This window comes from Diabrotica virgifera, chromosome 3, assembly GCF_917563875.1.
Source record: "Diabrotica virgifera virgifera chromosome 3, PGI_DIABVI_V3a".
NCBI classification, from domain to species: domain Eukaryota; kingdom Metazoa; phylum Arthropoda; class Insecta; order Coleoptera; family Chrysomelidae; genus Diabrotica; species Diabrotica virgifera.
The window spans coordinates 38,186,635-38,206,140 of record NC_065445.1 but is presented as its reverse complement, the minus strand read 5'-3'; the positions used below and the strand labels follow the sequence as shown (position 1 = coordinate 38,206,140).

General features: G+C 34.2%; 1 protein-coding gene across 1 annotated transcript in view; it reads right to left on the bottom strand.

Annotated features, from left to right (window-relative positions):
* LOC114326038 (facilitated trehalose transporter Tret1) overlaps positions 1–19,506 on the bottom strand; it is a 161,824-nt gene that overhangs the window by 23,274 nt on the left and 119,044 nt on the right. Inside the window, exon 4 of the mRNA XM_028274241.2 lies at positions 2,321–2,447. Within this exon, the coding sequence (XP_028130042.1) occupies positions 2,321–2,447 (127 nt within the window). The remainder of the gene's footprint in view (positions 1–2,320; positions 2,448–19,506) is intronic.

The window sequence follows — 19,506 nt, the reverse complement described above, 5'->3', positions numbered from 1 at the left end:
GGGAATTTGTTTTTTTTTTCTCTAAAAAATGGTGGTAAAGAAGCATTATTTCACGTGTTTGGTGCAAGAAAGATGCATGTCCAACTTTTTTTCAGTTTTTTTTTTCTTATTTTTTCAAAAATTATCTACTTCAAAATAGTCTCAAGTATTGACTAAATCTGTTTGTCATCGATTGATATTATGTCTTTCGGGTTAAAATAAAAACTTTTATTAAAAAACAGTTTTTTCAATTTCCCAACAATTACCAAATATGGAGCTGCACCCTTCTTACAGCAAACTCCTCAATTGTAAATAAATTGCAATGCTTAGGTCAATTTCAATTGTCTCCACCTTTGATTAAAATATTACAGTACTGTACAGCTCCCGGAACGAACCATGGCCGGTGACAAACGCTGCCGTCGGTGGTACACCCACCTAATCTTTACGCAGACAAGGTTTCTCTCACCAGTCATGGTTCGCTCCGGGAGCAGTATTATTTTAAAATTTTTGAACTGACAGGTAAAAGAAGAGAGTTCGCCGATTTCAGAGGTGAAGAATTGGTGAAGTCGAGAGATCTTGGGGATGGATACAAGTTAAGAGGTAGTATGTAGTGCATATGTAGTGTGAAGCAGAAGTTCGGAGACGTATTGGTATGGCAAAAAATGCGATGAGTCGGCTAACTAAAGTTTGTAAAGACAGATCTATCTCTCAAAATATCAAGATGAGACTGGTGAATGCCCTTGTATTCTCAATATTTCTATACGGAGCAGAGATTTGGCCTCTTCGCGCACGCGAGCGCCAAAAAATTGATGGCTTTGAGATGTGGTGCTGGAGAATAATGCTGCGCATACCTTGGACAGCTCATAGGACAAACGTTTCCATTCTAAACCAACTCAATATTAAAAAAAGGCTGTCCACAATATGTCTGCAACGAGTTCTGCACATCTTTGGTCACATGGTTCGCAGAGGTGACGACAGTTTGGAGAGATTAATTGTTTTTGGAAACTGTTTCCGGGGAGAAGATCAAGAGGACGATCACCAACTAGATGGTCTGACCAAATAAAGCATTCAGCTGGAAACTCATTCTGCTAAGCTCTTAGAGCAGCTGAAGATAGATACGAATGGAGAAACATTGTTAGGAAGATTGGAAGAAATCACGATCCTCAGTAATGGGGAAACGACAAGAGAGAGATGTAGTGCGAACGGTCATGGTAGAAAAGGAGTAGGTATGGTAACATCTTGTAAGGGTAATCAGAAGAAGTGATATGATAATAAGTATCCAACTGAATGCAAGAAATAGCAAGTTAAACGGCATTATGTGCCTACGTCAAGCCAGGGGGTAAAGAATAGGAAAAGGAAAAATTTTGGAGTGCCTCGATTGCGAGATGCTCGAGATTCCTGCAGACGAAAAGTGTTTTATTGGAGATAGAGGAGAAGTTCTTGCAGAAGTGGTTTTAATGGACATATTGGTAGAGAAAGAGCGGGAATGGAAAGAGTTCGTAGAGGTTTTAGGATGGGAATAAAAAATAATGAAGGAAATAGTGTGATTGACTTTGCAGTGGCATGGGATTTATCTGTTGTTAATACATTTTTTATGAAGACTAAAGACCAATATGTTACCTATAGTAGATGGGGAATGGAAAGTCAGATAGATTTTGTGCTGTATAGAAGAACTCAGCTAAAAGAGGTTAGAAACTGTAAAGTGATAAAGGGTGATATGGAGATAAGTGTGAGGCGGAAATCAAAGCAAGTAGGACACCAAAAAATAAACTAGTGAAGTTAAAGGATAAGGATTTGGCAAGAGTATTTAAGAGTAGACTGCTGGAAGAGCAAGAAAGAAAGCTGGAAGAAAAAGATACGGTCAATGACTAGTAAGAAGCCAACAGCAAAGTCTGGTACGATAAGAGGAACTGCTAGGAAAAACATCTGATAAAAGACCTCCTAAGCACAAAGAATCTTGATGGTGGAATGGAGAGGTGCAATAGAAGGTTAGATAGAAGAAAGAGGCTAGAAAAAGGTATGATGGGACTAAAACCGATGAAGATAAGGAGATATACAAGGCAGCAAAGAGGGAGACAAAGCGTTCTGTAGCTACTGCTAAGGAAAGATCATCTGCTTAGCTGTATGAAGAGTTGGAAACACCAGAGCGGATGAAAAGTTAATACAGCATTGCTAAATCAAGGGACCATCAAAGAACTTGACTCTTGTATGGTAGATTAAGTGCAGATGGAAGAGTGTTAGAGCTGTTATAGAAGTTGATTGAATGAGAGATAAAGGAAAACCGAGGATAATATGGAAGGACTGTGTGGCAGCCCGCCTGAGTTGTATAATTTATAATTACCTGTGGTAACAGTGTCTTGAGTGTCTTTCCATCGTACCGGCTAAGAGATTTACAACTAACAATGATTTCTTGAAATTTTGCATCTTGCTTTTGTTCTTCTTTTATGGCCTTTCTATTTTCCTGGATGCTGAAAAATAAAATGAATAATTAGAAAATTCCATAAATTAGAGCTGGAGAGTCAGGTAATAGGACAAGTGCTTGAGTTTAAATATCTAGGCCTCACACCATCGAGCTACTTAAAATTCGAAACAGTAATGAAGGATCAAGTGAATAGAGCCAACACAACCGCAGGTTACCTGAATGAAACTATATGGAGAAATAAAAATATCGGGAAAGAAATAAAAGGCAGAATCTGAAATGTCAAGAAATGCCTGAAACCCTTTAAATGTTGACCTATGGTAGAATACTCAAAATATTGTGGACAAAACACATAATGGATCAAGCAGTAGTTACTAAATAACGTAAACAAAACAGAGAGCTGGAATTAATAACAAGGATTAAAAAGATAAAGGGCACATAATGAGAAATGACAAAAATATACAGTTGTATGCTGAGCGCACTTTACGTACGAAATCACGTCGTTCATATACGTAAGAATAGGCTCGAAGCTTTCCAAATCATGAAAGTGATATGATAGCTCAGACAAATACGAATACTCGTACGTGGACGTACGTAGTTCTGACTAGGGATGACGGTGATGAGGTTTTTTTACTCCGCAGTAATCGGTTTTTCCGGTTGTTTTTTTTTTGTCCCGGTTATAACCGGTTTTTTCATTTTAAAGTAATAACCGGTGAAAACTGGATAAGTGGAAAAATAATGAATTCAGAGAAAAAATAAGAAAATTTTTCGCCGCTCACAAGCGAACGATTAAGTTTAAGCTGACTGAAACCGATTTGACAACACTGATGACTGATATCAATTCGAATGGAGTATCGCAAAGTAAAGAGCAATGTAATTGTAACCTACTGGGTATTGGCTACAGACTAAAAAACCGAAAACCGGTTTTTGGAATAATCGGTTTTTTTGACCGGTTATAACCGCCAGGTTAAACCGTAGGTAAAAAAAAACCGGTATAACCGAGAACCGGTGTTTTGTCAACAATCGCCATCCCTAGTTCTGACGTCCGACATGCAACCGATTAGATTGGGATTAATTAGTGCGTAAAAAGAATTGCATTGTAATAACCAGTGGCTAATATCGAAAAATTTATCAATTTAGAAGAGTAGCTAAAGTTGGCTAGGTGCTACTTTTTTTCGAGTTTGTTGGACCTCTCAAATCATATCGGAAATGCTTGTAACATTAGAGAAGTAAATTAGGAGAAGCTGTATAGTACAGGGTAATAAGGTTTTTCCCATGACACTCGGGCAGCCAGGGTACTGAAGCGTTTTTTCGACAGGTAATACCTATAAGAACAAATTGTAACTATTTCCTGCGTAGGATCTGGCGGCCATTTTTATTTATAAACAATTAAGTGTAAAAAATGGTATTTTTCCTTTTTTTTTTTCAAATCAATGGAAAACAGTGAAACTTATGGTTTTTTTAGTACAAATATCTTTGAGATTATGGAAAAAGCTTTAAGATGACGTATTACAAAGTTTGATATACTCATTTATTGTTAATATAATTGCGAAAAAAGGTCTGAATTGCAAAAAAAATTAATTCCGCAATATCTATTGTAAAAATTAGTGTACAGCTTTGAAAATTTTGTCATATAAGGGTTCTTTAGTGCTTAATATGTGATAAAAATTTCAAAGCCATTCATTCAATTGTTTAAATTTTATTCAAATTGTTTATCCCAGAGAGCATTTTTTTTGCAATAACATAAGTCAGAAAAAAATGACGTTAGAACCATTCCACAGGTGTCAAATGAAAGAGCATGAGCTATATTTTCAACTTGTTTTAACAAAAGCGAATAAAAAATGCATTTATTAGTAATAAATAATTATGCAAAAATATCGTAAATCTTTCCTTATAAACTTTTTATTTTGTTATATAAGAAATTATATATATTTATTACAATTTTTTATCAATTATGATATAAATAACATTACTTGGTAGTTGTGCACTTAAAACAGGGTAAAAAAGTTAATTTTTTTGGAAAAAGTTATGCAAAAAGTTTATAAGGAAAGATTTACGATACTTTTGCATAATTATTTATTACTGATAAATGTATTTTTTATTAGCTTTTTTTAAATCAAGTTGAAAATATAGCTCATGCTCTTCCATTTGACATCTGTGGAATGGTTCTAACGTCATTTTTTTCTGACTTATCTTATTGCAAAAAAATGCTCTCTGAGATAAACAATTCGAATAAAATTTAAACAATTGAACGAATCGCTTTGAAATTTTTATCACATATTAAGTACCAAAGAACCCTCATTTGACAAAAATTTCAAACCTTTACACTAATTTTTACAACAGTTATTACGAATGAAAATTAACGATGTAAGGGTTTATAGAGGAGCAACATGCGGCAGTGACCATCATCTTCTAAAAGCGGAAGTACTGTTCTCCGGAATGAAATCTCAAAAAAATCTAAATCCACGAGAACAAGGAGGAAACAAATTGGCACCAAAAAAGAAATACAACCTAGAAAGCTTACAACAAACAAGCATAAGAACGTTATACGAAAAGCGACTGGACGAGAAACTGAAAGGACAATATACATTTATAAATACGGAACATCTTCATACACATATAACACAATGTATACACGAAGCTGCATATGAGGCATTGGGGGAGTACAAAGACAACATAAGAAATAAACCATACTGGTGGGACTTAGAAATAGCCACCGAAATAGACGATAAGAGAGAAAAGTACCGGAAATATATGAGTACACAGAAAGATTCCGATAAGGTTTTATACAAAGAAGCACAAGCAAGAGTGCGGAAAAAAATCACACAGAAGAAAAACGAAACGTGGACAAACAAATGCAATCAACTTAACGCCTATATAGGGGGGACAAGAAACACAGAGAGCTGGAAATTCCTTAAAACGTTGAGAACAGATACCAAAAGGGATATAATAACACCGATTACTCTGGAAAAGTGGGATGGCTATTTCAAGCAGTTACTAGTAGAAAATAGAGAAGATTTTATTAAAAACGAAGATCACGAAAGTTTCAATGTAATTGTCAGTGGCTCACCGATTCGGTTAAGACTGGAAGAAGTACGAAATGCATGCAAATCCCTAAAAAATAGAAAAGCATCAGGGCCTGGCGACATAGCACCAGAACTGCTCAAATACGGTAGCAACACCCTGTATGAATACCTAAGAGATCTATTTAATAGATGTATGAATGGCGAAGTCATACCAAAAGAATGGCAATTGTCTGTAATTTCTACAATACACAAGAAAGGCAGTAAAAATATATGCGATAATTACCGGGGAATATCTGTCACAAGCACCATCAGCAGAGTTTACGGAAAAATTATCAAAAATAAAATAGAAGAAGAATACAAGGACTTAGAGGCTGAAGAGCAAGCCGGTTTCCGCGCTGGCAGATCCACCACTGACCACCTATATTGTGTAACACAGTTAATAGACAAACAAATAGCCTACAATCAAGAACTGCATTTAGTGTACATAGACTTAAAAAAAGCATACGATACTGTACCACAAAGTAAACTTTGGGAAGCCCTCGAAAAAACTAACATCAGTCTGAACCTCATTAAAGCTGTAAAAAATCTATACCAACATAATATAGCAAAAGTTAAGCTAGGCAAGGAAATCTCGTCAGGATTTGAAGTGAATAAGGGTCTTAAACAGGGCTGCTGTCTATCGCCGACACTATTTAAAATATATTTAGAGCAAGTTTTGAAATCCTGGAAAAGGAAATGTAAGAATATGGGTATACCGCTTAATGATGATAACATGCTATACACTCTATGTTTTGCGGATGATCAGATTCTTATGGCCCAGGATTATCACGATATTGAATATATGACCCGAAAAATCATAGAAGAGTACCGGAACTGGGGTTTAGAAGTGAATACCAAGAAAACGGAATATATGTGCGTTGGAGGTATACAGCAGGATCTAGCGTTGGAAAATGAAATAACTATTAATGGTAGGGGAGCCCAAGCGGGGATTTTTGCAGTTACTCGAGCGCGTCAGATTATCATATGGGGAGAAACCTGGTACCCTGCACATGTACCTCTACCATATATTGGCTCTTAACACAGGGGAGTTCGTTAAGGGGGGCCCGAAAAAAAAAATCTATCCTTAAAAAAACTCGAAATTGTCAGATTAAGATAAGATAAGTTAAGTACATGCAAAAGAGTGTATATTTCAAAAATCTGACGATTTGAACCGGGCGTAAGGAAATGGGCGAGTCCCAAAGTTTCACAAGAAAAAAGCGAATATTTCGCGAAATGAATGACTGATCGAAAAACTAAAAAATATGTGCTCAATATTTTTTAAAAATCTATCGAATGATACCAAACACGACTTCCCACGGAGAGGGGTGGGGGTAAATTTAATATTTTAAATACGAATCCCGCGATATTTCGCGAAATGAACATCAGATCGAAAAACTGTAAAATACACTTATTTAATATTTTAAAAAAATCTATCGAATGGCACCAAACACGACCTCCCATGGAGGTGGGGTGGGGGTTACTTTAAAATCTTAAATAGGAGCCTCCATTTTTTATTGCAGATTTGGATTCCTTACGAAAAAATAAGTAACTTTTATTCGAAACGTTTTTTCGAATTATGAATAGATGGCGTTATAATCGGAAAAAACCATTGTTGGAAATGGAAAATTAAATTAAAAAATGGCAAGCGCCCACTAAAATGGAAAATGTTACTTAACTTTTTATGGTTTTAGGACCTACTCTTCACAACCCAATAGGTCTTCAAAGCGCTCGAGTGACTGCACATTTAGCATACTTTGCTCCCCTACCATAATCACTGTCAGGAATATAAATACTTGGGTCTTACAATTACACAAGATGGAACGTTGGACAAGAATATCCAAGAAAGGTGCACACAAGGAAGGAAAGCTATCGCATTATTGAACAAAATCCTATGGGACCAAAGTATCTCCAAAGAAAATAAACGTAACATCTATAACAGCATTGTTAAGAGCATTATAACATACAGCAGCGAAGTTTGGCCACTTAAAGAAAAATCCGAAAATATGATCAGAACAACTGAAATGGACTTCTGGAGAAGATCTGCTGGTATATCAAGAATACAAAAAATCAGAAATACAAGAATATTGGAGATAATGGATGTAAAGCATACAATAATGGACGATATAAAAACAAAGCAACTAAGATGGTTTGGCCACGTACAACGTATGGAAGAAGACAGATTACCCAAGCAAGTGCTACGATGGGCACCAAAAGGACGGCGGAAGAGAGGAAGACCTAGGAAAAGCTGGATAGAAGGAATCCATAGGGAAATCGGAGAAAGAGGCTTGAACGAAGACATGTGCTACGATCGAGAGCAATGGCGATTGGGAATCGGAAGACGTCGTAGAACGTTATAAACCGATTATATATATATATTACGAAAATATTTTTTTTTGCAATTCCGACCTTTTTTCGCAATTATTTTAACAATAAATGAGTATATCAAACTTTGTAATATGTCATTTTAAAGCTTTTTCCATAATCTCAAAGATATTTATACTAAAAAAATCATGTTTCACTGTTTTCCATTGATTTGAAAAAAAAAAAGGAAAAAATGCCATTTTTTGACAGTTAACTGTTTATAAATAAAAATGGCCGCCAGATCCTACGCAGGAAATAGTTACAATTTGTTCCTATAGGTATTACTTGTCGAAAAAATGCTTCAGTACCCTGGCTGCTGAAGTGTCACGAACAGGGTATATTTTTGTCTTATTACCCTGGCCTAGTAAACTTTTGGATCTGATTAAACTGATAGATATTGTACAACATTCGTAAATTGGTAATATTTAAAAATATTTTTTGTACTTCATACAGTGGAACCCCGATAAGTCGGCTCCCGATAACCCGGAAGTCCGGCTAATCCGGACCGATTTTCATCAGACAAAACAAACATTTTTTCACACTGACTGAGTTTTTTACCAAGAAATAAACACTACTGTATACAACTGTACGTAATTTAGATGTACTGTGCATATGTATTTCATGTTTTTGCGATTATAATGATTATCTGTTTATTATTTATACGTATGTATTTTATTAATTTTTACCATCTTCTCCGACTAACCCGGATTTTTGATAACCCAGGTCGGCCGCGGTCTTGATTAATCCGACTTATCGAGGTTCCACTGTACCTATTTCTTTATTGGTACAAATATCATTGTCAAAATTTTCATATAAGTAGGTATAAATGAAATAAAACTGAAATTATTCTTCAGGCTATTTTTCGATTTTTCGATTCAAGATTAACCTATGGAGCCATAACACCTGAGTATTTACTAATTTGCACAATGTAGAATCAGGTGAATGTACAAATCCTCTTGACCTCAAATTTATCAAACTATAACAACTATTAACTACATATTTATACTTGGGTCGGTCTTGATAGAACAAGATTGAAGCGTTTCACTTGTAAGGAACATCTTAATTTAAAATTCTATTATCGGTTTAATGTTAATTTCAAACATTTACTATCGTAGAAAGGATTTATTATCTTAAGCAACATCCGTACAGCATGACGACATGAAATTATCATTTTATTATAAACAATGTAATCGTTTAAATTTCAATATAAAGGTTAAAAGAAGTATGCACAATGTACACCTACTCGCAGCTTCTACAATTAGAGATGTGCGATAATGTAATATTTTCACAATTCACATTTTTGACAAAGATAAAAATCAGTGGCGGCTCGTGGCCTTGGAGACAGGGTCGGCAAGGTTTTTTTGTCTCCTCATATAGGTATACCATCAAACTAAAAGGCTTAATTCATCATAGGAGATTTTGTTGTTTTTTGCTTTTTTTTTATTTGATGTACTTGACATTCTCTCTTGTTTCATTGTGTTTCGACAATACGTGTTGATTCTTTTGAGACAAGGTAAATCCCGTTTTTTTTAGGCAGAAATTGGTGGTAATAAAAAAATTGATAAACAGTTTGTTGTAATGAATTGCAGTACTTACTACATAGAATTATACATACATATTGTGCAACTTATCCCACTTTCTGAAAATATTTGGACCAGCATAATTTTTAAGTACCTAACTTGTAATAATAAATATCTTGGAAATTCTTTGGCGAACGTAACTTTTAAATTTTAAATCGTCAAAGAGGTCAAAAATTTGCAAATCTTCAAAATTCAAAAAACGAGTATCTATTTGCATATAATAGTAGGTATCCAAAATTTCAAGATATACTTACTCGTTTTTCGAGATATGTATCATGTCGTTGTCTTTTTTGGGGTGGTTCGGAAATATCAAGCGAATCCAAAACGTCACTGCGTATATATTGGAAACTACTATCATTACGAAAATCTCTGAGATTTTGCACCAGCTTTCGTATTCTATTTTTAGAATAAATAATGTCAGTTGACTGATTTTGAACAACAAGGAATATCTTGGGCAAACTCTGTCTTAAAAATATTTAAAAAAATATTGAAAGAGTCATTAGTATTTAATAAAGTTCTCAAACCGATTTCTTCACTGATCGAGGTATCGCCACTTTCAAAATCATCGCCTTCGATAATAAAATCAAAAACTTCCAAAAGCTGTTCACGAAAATCTGCTACAGATACTAAAACTATAAGAGATAATCTGCTTAGATAAAACTAACCGAGATTTAAAATTTCATCGCGTCTGACAAACTGTTAGCTTTTTTTTTTCGAAACAAATTTGTTCTAAAGCAGTAATCCGTTTAGGTGAGCTAAACTGGCAAGAAAAGTCGATATTCTTTATTTTTTTACACGTATCATGTAAAACTAAATTCATTATATGCGCATAATAGTGAGTAAATAAAGCTTGTGATGCAATAGTTTTAACTTTTGCCTGGAGACTATTCAATTCACCACTCATCACAGCAACGCCGTCATAAGATTGCCCCAGTTTGCCCTACCAATTTATTTTTGGTATAAAAAAATTTGAATCTGTTCTTTAAAACACCAAAAATATATTCTGCCTTATTGCTTTTACTCACATCTCTAAAACCTAAAAACCTCTCATAAATATTACCACGTAACGCGTATCGAACAAAATAATTGATAATAATTGTGAATGACATGATAATCAGAAGTTTCATCTACTTTCAGTGAAAAGCAAATGGTTTTCTAAATCTCAGATTCAACAACGTTATTCAAAATTTAACTATTTGATTATAATATGTATTATGTAGTTCATTCTGTATTACGAATACACTTCGAATCAGAAAGTAAATAGGTATTTCTAAAACAATTTTATTAATTTTCTATAATTACTTTGATTTTTAACAAATGCTTCGATCCATCATGTCCACTAAATGATAATTCCTGACAACTTAAAAAAATTACAATATCAATTAAACGACGTAAAACGGCGTGATTATTTTTGACAATTTCTACCGATGCATGCTTCCAAATGAAACACCGACCGGCAGATCGAAATGTGCCGTACTTGGCGCGTAACCTGCCATGCCGTATCTTCTATTGCCCACGGAGAAAAGTAATGTTCGCTTGCTCATCGACTTGTTACGTCGTCGTTGAGTTTTACGTGTAAATTGTCAAGCTACGAATGTTAGGGACGGCTAGCCGAAAAGTCAGATAAATGGCTCGGATCATTGGTTTTTTGAGAAGTCTGTTATGCGCAGGGATCACTTAACGCTCGGATTGATCAAATTCTTTTAAAAACCATGAATAAAATTTAGACTGTATTATCTGATAGATTTTTTTTTATTTCAGAGATACAAATATTACAAAAATCTATATCTATAAATGTGTGGGTCGGCACTGCCGACCCTGCCGACCCTGACCGGCCGCCACTGATAAAAATAAAATCATAACATAAAAATACTTATTAGTTTTTCCAGGATTCGAAAAAAAAATAAATCTCATTTAAATAGCATTGAAGCCGAAAGTTCGTACCCATCCCCTTAAAGTCTCTGCTCCATTAGTTTGTATGGGCAAAACACTATTTTTATATACCAGTCATTCAGTTGTAGTCCAGACTTACCGCAACTATGAACCAAAATATGCTAGGATATTAATTTTGGACATATACCGAGAAAAAGAGAAAGCATGGTACGAATGATAGTTGAAGGCAACGTAGCAGGCAAAATATCGGGAGGAATATATTCAGTATGATGGTAGGACCAAAAAGACATACTCATTATCCGAAGCAAAAGAGCACGCACATGAGAAAGATAACCCGTGTTGAGCTGCCCCCCCCCCCCACTTGCAAAAATCAAAAAACAAATAGCCCTGATTTATGAGCTATTTATGAGCTCTCATATTCCGCAAACTAAAAATTTTGAGCTCGTTCCACTGAGCAGGAATTTGATACTTTAGTGGGGGGGGGGCTGAGTCAGCCCCCCCCCACTACTTAAAAATAGGAATCGGTTTTTGCGGCAGAATTACGAGCTATTTATGAGCTCTTGAAATTATATAGTTTCGATTTTTGAGCTCATCCCCTTCACCCCCAAACAACCCTTTAATTGATTTAACATAAGAGAAAAATGCTGAGAAAACTTAAAATATATCGTATTGCGGATATAATTCCTATAACTTATATACTCTAAGAATAAACTATTAAATCACGTGCATTTCGATTATTGAGCTACAACCCCTTCGCAAGAAAACCACCCTATCTTCCCGGCTTAAGAGAAAGTTGTACTTAAAATGCATTAAACTAATTATTTGGCGACGACATGTCATTGAATAATTTATAAGCTTCCAAATTACGCGAATTTAGATCAGTAAATTACAATTTATTTTGTATAGTGCAGTCACTATACTGCACTATACTGAAGGTAAAAATCAACGATTACCTTCAATTTCGGTGAACCTTCATCGATTTTCACGAAAATTGGTCAGTGGTTAGAGGATACGTCAAGAAACAAAGGTGACATGGTACCACCTTGCGCCTTTACTCTGAGGGTGGATACCGCCCCTTCTCGAGGGTGAAAATTATTTTATTAAAAATAACTGCACAAATCAATAAAATAACAAATTAAAAGCAAAATTTATTGTATAAAGTTAATAACATAAGTCAATACTTTTTAAGCTATTAAAGATCAAAGATTTTAATTATTCGTGAAAAAAATGCATGTTAAGAAGCGGTTTTTCGTAAATCACTGAAAAACTGTAAGTTTTTACAAAAAAGTTAATAGTAGTTTAATTCGTAAAGCTTATATTCTAAGAATAAACTCTTAAATCACGCGCCTGTCGATTATAGAGTTACAACCCCTTCGCAAGAAAACCATCCCATACTCCCGGCTTAAGAGAGAGTTGTGCTTAAAATAATTTAAATTAATTATTTGGAGACTACATATCGTTTAATAATTTATGAGCTTGCGAAATATACGCATGTCAATTATTGAATTGCCATTTTCTTTCTATAGTGCAGTCACTGAAGGTAAAAATCAACTATGACCTTCGATTTCGGTAAATCTCCATTCATTTTCACGAATTAACAATAACAACTTGGGGTTTTAACCTGGGGTATATGTCACCCCTTCTCGGGAGTGAAAATTACTTTATTAAAAATAACCCCACAAATCGAGAGAGGGACAAATTGTAAGCAAAATTTGTTATATAATGTGATTAAAATAAATTAATACTTTTTGAGTTATTAAAGATCAAATATTTTAATTTTTGTGAAAGAAAATGCATGCTTTAAAGCGATTTTTCATAAATAACTCAAAAACTGTAAGTTTTTACAAAAAAGTATTCATCACTAAAATTGAAGCCAATAAAAAATATAATAAATTGCTTACTTGAAAAACCCTTTAATGTTATTTTAAAGTAAGTTATTGGTAATTAGATGTATATTTTTTTCTGCGACTGTTCAAATCTAAGGATTCAAGCTTAAATAATGGGAAAGAGATGCATCTTATAACACTTAGGTACTAAATACTTATCAAAGTACTTAGAAATACCTATCCAAAATGAGCTCCAGAAAAAGTTGATAGCATCAAAATCCGCTCACCAATTTTCGTGAAAATGAATGCAGATTTACCGAAATCGAAGGTCATAGTTGATTTTTACCTTCAGTGACTGCACTATAGAAAGAAAATGGCAATTCAATAATTGAGATGCGTATATTTTGGGAGCTCATAAATTATTAAACGATATCTAGTCGACAAATAATTAATTTAAATTATTTTAAATGCAACTCTCTCTCTTAAGCCGGGAATATGGGATGGTTTTCTTGCGAAGAGGTTGTATCTCAATAATCGAAAGGCGCGTGATTTAAGAGTTTATTCTTAGAATATAAGCTATACGAATAAAACTACTATTAACTTTTTTGTAAAAACTTACAGTTTTTCAGTGATTTACGAAAAACAGCTTCAAAACATGCATTTTTTTCACGAATAATTAAAATTTTTGATCTTTAATAATTTAAAAAGTATTGACTTATTTTAATAACTTTATATAATACATTTTGCTTATAATTTGTTCTTTTATAGATTTGTGCAGTTATTTTTTATAAAATAATTTTTCACCCCCAAGAAGGGGCGGTATCCACCCTCAGGGTAAAGGCGCAAGGTGGTATCATGTCACCTTTGTTTCTTGAGGTATCCTCTAACCACTGACCAATTTTCGTGAAAATAGATGAAGGTTCACCGAAATTGAAGGTAATCGTTGATTTTTACTTTCAGTGACTGCACTATATAAAATAAATTGCAATTTACTGATTTAAATGCGCGTAATTTGAAAGCCTATAAATTATTAAATGATATGTAGTCGCTAAATAATTAATTTAATGCATTTCAAGTACAACTTTCTCTTAAGCCGGGAAGATAGGGTGGTTTTCTTGCGAAGGGGTTGTAGCTCAATAATCGAAATGCACGTGATTTAATAGTTTATTCTTAGAGTATATACGCTATAGGAATTATATCCTCAATACGATATATTTTAAGTTTTCTCAGCATTTTTCTCTTAAGTTAAATCAATTAAAGGGTTGTTTGGGGGTGAAGAGGATGAGCTCAAAAATCGAAACTACATAATTTCAAGAGCTCATAAATAGCTCGTAATTCTGCCGCAAAAACCGATTCAATATTCCTATTTTTAAGTAGTGGGGGGGGGCTGACTCAGCTAAAGTAATAAACACCCCCACTAAAGTATTAAATTCCTGCTCAGTGGAACGAGCTCAAAATTTTTAGTTTGCGGAATATGAGAGCTCATAAATAGCTCATAAATCAGGGCTATTTGTTTTTTAATTTTTGCAAGTGGGGGGGGGGCAGCTCAACACGGGTAGAAAGATAATCTAATTGGACAAAAATAGTCACAGGAGGAGTATATTGGGTGACGTTTATGGATAGGCACTAACGTCAAAATCTGAGGCTATGGGTTAAAATGGTTAGGGTATATTTAATATTGAAATGATAATCACATAATACGAAGAACATTTTAGTGGCAAGTTCCTGAAGGTAGTAAGTAGTAGTTCTTGGAAGTAGAAGCTGAATACCAAAGAATATCTGTAGAAATATCCTTGGGCAGGACGTTCCTATGGCTTAAGGCTTAAGACAAAAATAGTAAAATTGCACTAGATTTCTTGTGTAAAAGATTCCACAAGAAAATAGCTCTAGAACAATACTAAGCTAAAAACTTATGGAGAAATGTAATTAACCCGGCACCTGCCACGTGGGGTGCTACCCGCACCCCATAACACATTTTCATCGGATATTTGGTATTTCAAGTTTGTTAACTGTGCTGTGCGTCATAGTAGCTTTCTATAATATTATATAGCATATATCTGTTTGCGTTTGAAGTGGTTATTTAGTGTCATTCTGAACTTGTAGCTCTAAAGTCGAATCGGGATGTCATTATCTGCGAGTTTAAGTTTTAAATTTTTTTTTGTGTTTTTGATAAACAGGTCAGATTTACATTTTTTTATTGTAATAACCGATTTAAATTATTAATATAATAGTCTCTATACTCAATAAATCTTAATTGTTTTAGATATGTTACTTCACTTCATTTATTATGGGTTGGTACTCGCTAATTTGCTTATAACACCTTTTTTATTTTATTTTTTAACTTATAATATATTAGTAGCTACTAAGTTAATAAAACATGTTTTTTTATATACTTGTGTAACTCAACACATTATTTTGTTTATAAACAAGTAGGTCACAGAAAATTTTTAAGGGGTGCTGTGAGCACCCCACGTGGCAGTTGACGCCTTGCAAAGCCACGTGGCAGGTGCCGGGTTAAGAAATTCGACAGAAAAAAAAAACAAAATTACTATCAATCACATTTATGTACAAATCATAGATATAGTCGGTGCGCTAAACTCAGACACAACTGGCTAGTGATTTTGGTAAGTAATTTTGCCAATTTGGTAAAATTGGCAAAAAATAATTACTAAATTTTGCAAATTTTGGCAAAATTGGCAAAAAACGAAAAAATTACTCACTAAAATCACTAGCCAGTTGTGTCTGGGTTTAGCGAACCGACTATAGTATCAATCTCGTCCATCTCTAGCTATATGTAAAATTATTAAAATAATCAAATTAATATTCATACAGTAAACCTCTCAGTGTAACCTACAGTACTGTAAATCAATGACCTTACAAACGCTATATATATATCAAATTACTAAATGGGTTTAGTATTACATTTTGTAGGTGCAATAAGAGGAACTTAGTTTTGCAATTTTAACTGAAACAGGTTAAGTGCCAGGCGTGTTTCCATAAACTCAGAATATTGCACATGTCTACCCAAATGGGACGACAACAAAACTCAAATTTTTGTTGATGTCCACCCAGTTGAGTGGACAAAAAAATATGACCTCATGTATTACTACAGATCTCTATACTAACTACCTTTTGACATAATGCGTAGGTGGTACAAATCATTAAAATTGGCAAAGAAAACCATATAGCCGAAATAAAAAGACACATACAATTATTGTCTTAGGTAGATTCCGGCAAGGTAAGGCAAGTATTTTGAAGAATAATGTAGATTCCGGCAAGGTAAGGCAAGTATTTTGAAGAATAAAGATATACCAATTACTCTAAAACGTAGAATTTATGACAAATGTATCTTGCCTGTAACTAGAGCAGCTCAGTACAACCCAAAGAGCGATGGAGAGGGCCATGTCAGGGATTCGTTTGATAGAGAGGATTCGAAATATCGACATTCGTGAAAAAACAAAGATTACTGATGTCGCAGAACGTATAGCAAGCCTCAAGTGGCAATGGGTCGGGTATGTTGCCCAAGATAATCCCGAAAAGTGGACACAGAGATTAACAAACTAACGACCAAGAGAGAACAGGCGAGGAGTAGGCAGACCGCAGAAGAGGTGGACAGATGATATCAAACAAGTCGCGGGCAAGCAGTGGATGAGAATGGCCAAGAGTAGAAATCGATGGAAGCAAATGGAAGAGGCCAGCAGTGGACAAACATAGGCTGAAGAAGAAGAAGAAGAAGAAGAAGAAGAAGAAGAAGAAGAAGAAGAAGAAGAAGAAGAAGATGGTACAGATCGGGGCATTTAGAACAAAAAACACCGAAATATATCAATTTTTCCGGAACATTAGAAAAAAAGTCTACAATAGAAAAATGGGTGGAAATTCATAACATTTATAGTGCATAAGTGCAGATTTTGTTACTCGGGGATTTTTGTGGCCACTGAACATGAATACGCCATCAGAATCGACCCCTAAATCACCTGGTGCCCAGGGTTACTGCTGGCAATTCATCTGGAGTTTCGCGGGTTTTTGGCACTAAATAGTTGCAAAGAGATTACTCGGGGAGGAGGGATTTAGGGTCGCTGAACATGAATGCGCCAATGTATAACAGACCCCAGTCATCTTCGGGAGATTTGAGGGGTTTCGGCACCAAATTTTTGATGTAAACAGATTACTTGGAGTTTTATGGGGTTGCTAAACACAAATACGCCATCAGAACCGACCACCGGAGCACCTGGTGCTCAGCGTCACTGCTGACGCTCCTCACATCATCTCCTGGAGTTTCGACACTAAATTCATCTAAACAGATTACTCGCAGGTTTTGGGGGTAGCTGAACACGAATAAACTATTTTTAGCGTACATATTTAGAACTTACATATTCAAAAAAATTCACACATTACAGTCAACAGAAATTTTCTTTAACAAACAAGGAAAAAATAAATTTTGTGCTTAACAGAACGAATTCTAAACCCATTGATTCTTTTCAATGACATATTATATCTGACATCTGAGAATGTAATTGAGCTGATGGAAAGAGAAACAAACAAAAATGCTTTTACAAAATATTTAAAAAAGGTCTTTACAAAATAATAGATACATACTATAAAAAAGTAGTAGGTATAAAAGATAGAAAAATTACAAATATCCAAGAAATGAAAATATTCCATAGATTCAATTATACTGGTTGAATAATTAAATATATGTACAAAAATGAAATATGTTCCTTTTTGACCAAAAATGAATGCCACATTTTGACATTTTGGAGAAGATATCGAAGTGGAAGGATTATGTAATATTCAACCAGTACAAAATGTTTTCAATAATTGTGGCATTAATGCGTTATATGTGTTTTGGGAAGGACCATATAGGGGAAAACCTGCATGATGGCCTGGAAAAAAAGTAGAAATATGCAATCAAGGAGGATCTGGAGCATGAGCATACCAGAACAACAAGAATGGAAGTAATAGTAACCGCGACAAAGGCTGACGAAAAGCTATAAGGCCATATAGCGTAGACGTAAAATTTTCTTGCAATGCTTTTTAAATTCATTCATTTTCTTCGAATCCTGAAAAAACTAATAAATATTTTTGAAAAATTTAAACGCATATTGAAATTTTACATTATTGCCGAGAGCCAAAAATTCCTTAGTAAACAAAAGGTTTCTAATGAATAACATATTTGAAATTAAAAATGACACTCAAATCTTTCGGCCCTCGGTAATAATGTAATCTTTCATTCTGCTTTTAAAATTTTTCAAAAATACTAATTAGTTTTCTCAGGATTCGAAAAATGAATGCATTTAACAAGCATTGCAAGCAAATTTTGCGCCTACCCACTTGAGTGTTTTTATTCGTGATTGACCCAACGAAGTGTCAATTAGCCTCTTTTATGTTATGCCTTAAATACACTTTTAGAGTAAGAAAACATCATTAACTACTTGTCTCACAGCTTTTTAGGTTGCCTTCGTACTCTTATTTGTTGGTTTAAAGTCTAGACAGGTAATATATAATGTTTTTCTAATAAAAATCATTTTTCTTTGAAACCCAATTCACAGAATAAATATTTTTTCCTCATATTGATTGTTTGTAAGTCATTCGTGTGTGAAATTTTAAATAAAGTGATATTTATATTTGATGTTTACAAAATGATGTTCATGCACGACTAAGTTAAAAAAGTGATGTTCTGTTAAAAAAATTTGCATGGATTTTACAATTATTTAAACATTAGACAAAAACAACATTATTTAACTCGTATCTTAAGATTGTTATTGTTGTATGTACTTATTAATTTGTCTCTTACAGTACGGTTATGATAGTAAATTGCAATATCAAGTTATCTGTCATTAGACAGTTTCTTAGAAGGAACAACATTACCTGCAATTGCAGAAGAAGTACAAACCTCGAAAATATTTCGATTGCAGAAATAAAATTGTACAAAAAATAATAGCACACAATGCCAATGACAGTAATATCGGTAAATCACCACAGCCACGTCATCGCCATATACCACGAGCCTAGCATCCCTTGGTAATTCTACCTCTAGCAACCCATCATACACAATATTCCACAAGACACGGTCTAGCACAGAACCCTGTGGTACTCCTCCAATGATTTTATATTCCTTGGGACGGAGCTTTGTGCAATACTTCAAGAGATTTCCATTTTGAAGATGTATAATGATTCAGAAGTGAACATCCAAAAGTCAACATAGACTTATTTTTAAAAAAATTTAAAATGCCTTCAGAAGAGATTCTACTTGTAAAATGTCAAAGTTTTCACAATGTAATACGGAATCCTTAAAGAGTAGGTGTATGTAATATAAACGAGTTTTTAATAGTTTATTATCACAAAATATGAATATGGAATTACCGTATACGAGGACAAGGTGC